The sequence below is a fragment of the Pomacea canaliculata genome, linkage group LG10, assembly GCF_003073045.1.
Source record: "Pomacea canaliculata isolate SZHN2017 linkage group LG10, ASM307304v1, whole genome shotgun sequence".
In the NCBI taxonomy this organism is placed as follows: domain Eukaryota; kingdom Metazoa; phylum Mollusca; class Gastropoda; order Architaenioglossa; family Ampullariidae; genus Pomacea; species Pomacea canaliculata.
Window position 1 is genome coordinate 23900195 of NC_037599.1, and position 6000 is coordinate 23906194.

General features: G+C 45.9%; 1 protein-coding gene across 1 annotated transcript in view; it reads left to right on the forward strand.

Annotated features, from left to right (window-relative positions):
* The window catches only part of LOC112573086 (regulator of G-protein signaling 22-like), a 53060-nt gene that overhangs the window by 19820 nt on the left and 27240 nt on the right, over positions 1 to 6000 (forward strand). The window contains 3 exon segments of the mRNA XM_025253102.1: positions 140 to 217; positions 219 to 311; positions 2217 to 2444. Of these exon segments, the coding sequence (XP_025108887.1) occupies positions 140 to 217; positions 219 to 311; positions 2217 to 2444 (399 nt within the window).

The following is a 6000-nucleotide window of genomic DNA, read 5'->3' on the forward strand; positions in this document are numbered from 1 at the left end:
GTCTGTCTGTCTGTCTGTCTGTCTGTCTGTCTGTCTGTGTACCCTCCGTTGGTGGCGTATATGTGGTTCCGTTCATTTAATCTGATTTGAGTTCAGAGAAAGTTCTGAGTTCACGTGACCCCCTTGTGCGTGTGGTCAGTACGCGGACACGGACCTCAAGTGCTGGATGGACATCGAGGCCTGGCGCCGCATCCCACCCACCGACGAGCGCAAGCGCAGAGGCCAAAGCCAAGGACATCAGGAAGAACTACCTGACCAAGAAATACTTCTTTGGCCCCAACTCGCCTGCAGGAAAGAGCGGCCAGAATCAGGTACAACTTCCAAATTTATTTTTCGTTGATGTCTGGAACAATCATGACATCTCTGATTCTCTCTCTCTCTCACACACACATGCGCGCTCGCACGCACAGACAGACAGACAGACAGACAGACAGACAGACCCATCTCCTCTCTGTCTGACAAACAAAGGAACAGAGAAAGGGAAAGAGTCATAGACACAATACATGTATTTCAAATCACAACTCATAATGTTTACATCCTTGATTGAAATTTCCTCTAAGGTAAGCTTTTCTTTACTTGTTGGGTAAAGTTGTTTCCCTTGTGTCGCCTTCTCTGTCACTGCCATGTACTCATTATCATTCTGTCATTATCACTGCCATGGCATCGTTTTCATGTGACTATCAGTGTAAGACATGGTAAGAACAGGGGTTGATGATCAAACCATGTCGAGGTAGCAAGTAGTCCATGTAAAATGATCATTGGCTTGATCAAATGTCATCCTAGTCCCCGGATGTTGAGAACACTTTTACACAAAAGTTCAGTACTTCACCGCAGTTCTGTAACTTGTTTCCTTTTTTGAGAAGTACGGGATGGGAGGGTGTTGCAGGGATGAAGAAGAGAAAATTTATTGTCATCCCTTTTGTCCTTGTTCACAAAATTGTCTTCACCTGAAAGGTATGCGAAGCACGTGATGTATGGCGTTGGTACTCGCTCGTTAGCGCCGCGTGCAGACGGCGGAGGCGGAGTCAGCGCCCATCACAAAAGAAGATGTTTATGCCACAGCTGAGTAGCGGGACCAGCAGTGCAGCCAGACGAGGTACGAAATGGAGATCAGATACGGCGCGAGATAAAAGGGCTTTCAGCGCGAGCTCGCACGGATGTTTGCGGCAGATGAAAGGACAAAGGGAGATTACTCGCAGAGACATCGGGGTGTGCATGGTCCCAACGGCTCAGCGGCTCAAGAACTGCCTCGTCAGTCGCTGACGTCATCTCAGTGGGGTAGGAACCAGGGGGGATGCTGGTGGGGCCAGGAGAGCAGCCGAGGGCCCCTCATAAAAATAGCGAGGGACAAGAATGTGAACGTCGTTCACTGTCAGCATGGACTTTGCCCTCTCCCCCTCCTCCCCCTAGCCGAGCATCTTTCTACGCCATTGTCTGTGGGTAAACTGCTTGTAGACATCAGCTTGGAATGTTTTGCTAATACACTGGGTTAAATGCTTGCCCGGGAAGTTACACGAAGCTGTAATATTCATTCTCCACGAATAAAAGTGCGGTGTCGGTTTGTTGTCCATATTCCACATCCCCCTGACTCTTACCACACAACATATACCTCTGGAGGGACTTTGGTATGCTGGGTAGGAAATACACTACAACAGCAAAACTAAGACCAGAAAACCGGATGTTTATCAATTAAACTGTTAGTTTTAGTTTAGTTTAGTCTTTGTTACTCCTCAAGGAGCATAGGGCCACAACAACACCTCGCCAGCGGACCCAGTATAGGGCAGCCCCTCAGGTGGGCCCCTGTGGTTCCCACGTCCTTTGCCTCGATCTCTACTGTTCTATTAAATTGTTAGCCACACCAGAAATTTCCCATCCTTTCTTTACTTTTCTACGACATGTCCATTCCTCCCTTTTATTGTGTTTCTCGCGATGAGCATCTTCGTGATCGATACCTGTGTGCCCCAAGATGACATCGTCATCACCAACATCCATCCATCTTTAATTGTCTATCATCTGTCATCCGTTCTCCATCACCAAAGATCATTTTTCATCAAACAGTATCAAACATCATCACGGTCTCTCGTCAAACACCCACTATAATATTAATTATCCATTGTCCATCATCGTCTGTTATCAATCGTCTTCCCTCCATCACCACTACGACAATCACTCCATCAGTCAAACGGTTCGAGCCTCGCTGTGTGTGGTTGCCACAGGTGATGCAGGCAGGGGGAGGCTGGGGCAAGCTGCTGGAGGATCGGCCGCCCAGCGCCGTGTTGCTGGAGGCACAGAAGTTCGTGCGCGAGCGCCTGGAGAAAAAATGGCTGCCGCTCTTCCTCGCCATCGACTCCTTCCTCGAGCGCCAGAAGCCAAAGACGCGCGTGGATGATGTCGTCGACGATGTCCTCATCCAGAAACGACGGCGCTCGATGGCCGTGTGGAAGGTGAGGTCGCTCTATCTCCGCTCCCTTGTCCTTTTTAATCTCGTAATTTTCTTTTTCTTTAAGATTTTTAGTGAAAGGTATGCCAGTAATGTTGTATATCAAAATATTAATAAAAAGGGAGAGAATCTATATCCCGGGAATTCATAAAATCTATGTGTACACCTGTTGTACACCTGTATAACCGCAGGTGGCCGGCTTGATTCTCTAACAGTAGCCATGACAACGTGATACGTAAATATGCAAATATGTGCACATGTCAATATTTAGAGGCAAGCATATGACTAGATGTGAAAGACCACGAGCAGCTCTGTGTCACGTGACATGTATCCTCACGCCACTCCTACAGGCTTACCTCCAGCTCTGTTTTCACTGCGCCTATTCATCTGCTAAAGTGCAAATAAGGGGAGTTAACTCTCAACTAACGGTACACAACAAAGTAAATGTCTTGCCATAAAAATGGCGATGGGGAAACTGAAAAAAGCTGTTAATATCTTCTTTCACGCCGTAGAGACGATAATGGCTTCAACATTTTCTTTTTTTAACTTCCAGGCAAAATGGCTTTGTGCTTTGTTTTCTTTTTTAAAATTCGTTACTTAAGTGGTGTTGCCTTTGGGGATATCATGGCTACCAGAGCTGTTGTTTGCATGTAGTAAATATACAAGTTCATGTATTATTCTCACGTATGGCCGATGGTATCAGCTGTCACTAAACAGGGAGGGTTAGGGTTAAGGTTAGGTTTAGGTAGGTGTCATTTCTACAACTGTAAAGTTTCAGGTTGGGTATTGTAGTACACACCACTCCGTAAGTACGCATGTCAATAATAAATCTACTCTGTTTAAAGGTGGTTGCAATCAGTTTGATAAACTTTGGTTAGATGCCACACTCAAAGAAAAAACACCTTTCCCGAGACGGGAGCTGAACCCAGGACAGCCAACTTTTATTGTATTGGTGGCAGGCGCTGACCATTGCGCCACCGGGCCGCCTAGATGATGATGATGATGATGATGATGATGATGATGATGATGATGATGATGAGGAGGAGGAGGAGGAGGAGGAGGAGGATTTAGCATGTGTTTCATCTATTTTCAAAGTTTTTCCGATCAAGTGAAGTATGAAACTATCTCTCAAACTCACGCGCAGGTTTTCTGATAAAGGGAGGAGCACCGTTGGTGGTTGGCTGGTGAGGAGAAGTGGAGCTGCGGCATCCAGCAATGAATAATGATGTTCTTTCTCTTGCCTTCTCTGTTTTCAGAGTTACTGGCCCATGAAAGTTTCCTGTTCACGTTGTCATGCGTTACCTTCCTTCTCTTCGCCACGTCGTCTCTACCTTCTCTTTGTCCCACCCATGAAAGCGTCTTCAACATCTATACATCTTCCCCGCTCCCCTTCCTGTTATTGTCTGACCAATGTTTTTTATTCAGCCTTCGGCCATTCTTTCTTCTTTTCAGTTTCAAAAAATTCTTTGTGAAAGTGTCTTGAATGTTCATTTAACTGCTGTAATCTTTTTACTGCGCGGTTCCATTGTGCAGAAAAATGTAAAGACAGCGATGAACAGAAAGATGGGTATTAACTTGGACTTGCCATCAGTTTTAAAGTGAAATTAATACCAGGCCCTATCATGTTGCACTCAGATTCAACAGTGCTCTTTCTGTCAATCCAAGTAAATGAAACATGACCATGCCATTCGCATCCGGTCTTTACCGAGCTCCCTGTTGCATCATGATTGCTCAAGACGAGATCAGAGACCGGGACAGAGGGAAAAAAGGAAAAATAACCAAAAAACAATGAAAGAAAAAACCCAGAAACTCCAACGAGTTTACAATCTACTATTGTGGAGGGCAGGGTAGAGAGAAGAAAAAGAGGAGCAAGCAATTTTCCCCATTCTGCGCGTTGAAGGGGTCGTTAGGCCAGTCATTTCACACATATGTCATCGGTCGCAAAAACTCCAGCCCTTGACACTGCGTTCCTTCACTCCATCCTTCCTCCATCCCTCTGCCACCCGACCCCATCCCTCGAACCTCCGGGTTGGTCTCGGCGCCCTCCACTGCACCCGTCGACATCGGAGGCCGCTTGTTGTACGAACTCCCTCCACTCGTTACCCGAATTCCGAGGGCGAACTGTTGTGAGGAGGTACTCTCGGTCTCACCAACAGGGGGCAACTATTCCCAGTGCTCTCTACAACCTTTACATTCAATGCAAACATTTACTTGAAAGTAATGGATGCTTATGAACTGACAGGTCCTCTCTCGCTGACATGGAGACATGTCAAATAAATAGTAACATGCGTCAGGTACCGTGGTAAGGTTTTATAGTAAGTACTTAGGACTGAAAAAAGAGTTTTTCCTGGTATGTCTGTAGAAATTTCCTACAACGACTACTACTTTTTTGGATGCTACCAACAGTGAACACTACCTACTCCTACGGTGTTGTCTGACAAAGCTATGTTTGTAAATTACAGTGGATGTTATTCACTTTGAGCGACGGAGAGAGAGAGCGCGACAGGTAGACTTGCAGGTGGACAGAGACAAAGACAGACTTTTCTGTAATTAAGTGCTTTTTCTGGTCGGCAGTTTCTATGTTTATTCTAAGCTAGTGTCTCTCTATGTGTTACAAACACGCACAACGCAAACAAAACCGAGAGAACTCAAAAATGAAGAGAGAGAGAAAGAAATAGTTTTGATGGGAGTGTTCCTCCTCGTTGTCCTACTCTCGCTGTTTCCGCTTATCTCCATTATAGTCTATCTCAGCATCTTTATGGCGAGCAGCGGCATGAGCAGGGACATTAAAAAACTGTCATGACTAGGGTATGAGGGAGGGTTAGGGTGTGAGGTGGAGAGGTTGCAAGCAAGATGACTTGACAGAACAACAAGAATATTAAGGCCACAAGCGTGTTAAGAGGGACAACCCTCTCCCCGCCATCAATGCAACATTTCCTTTTTTCTGTATTTGCTCTTTTTTAAGTCTGCTAACATTGCACGACCTAGAAAACAGTGTTTTTGTTCTTCTTTTCTTACTTGCTCGATGGAGATTGAGATTCTAGCCCATCATACACGCGCACGCTCGTACACACCGCACAGATATGGACACACACATAGATATATATATACACTCATGCATACCAAACAAATGCTCTTTCTCCCACATGTACACGTGCATGTGAACATCTTTTCGAACATGAATGCATGTGAGCATGCACACGTCCTACACAAATATTTTTTTTTTAAATTGCAGGCCCTAGCTCGGGCACTGAGCCATGCACACGCAGACACTCCCCGTACCTCCACCCTCTTATCCACCCACACACGCACTCGCGCGCGCGCACACACACACCCCAATTTAAACAAACATCGTGTGTCAGTATGAACTTTTTACCCACGAGGACCCACATCCAAACCAGCAAGCCCCACTCTCCAACCTGTAGCCATCTTGAAAAAAATTAAACCCTCGACAAAGTCAGAAAACCGTGTTAGCAATAACGGGCTCTTCAGTCAACAAACTTTGCACGGAAAGTGTAGATATGGAACCTGACTTGCGACTGGAAACAAGGGAGGCAAAA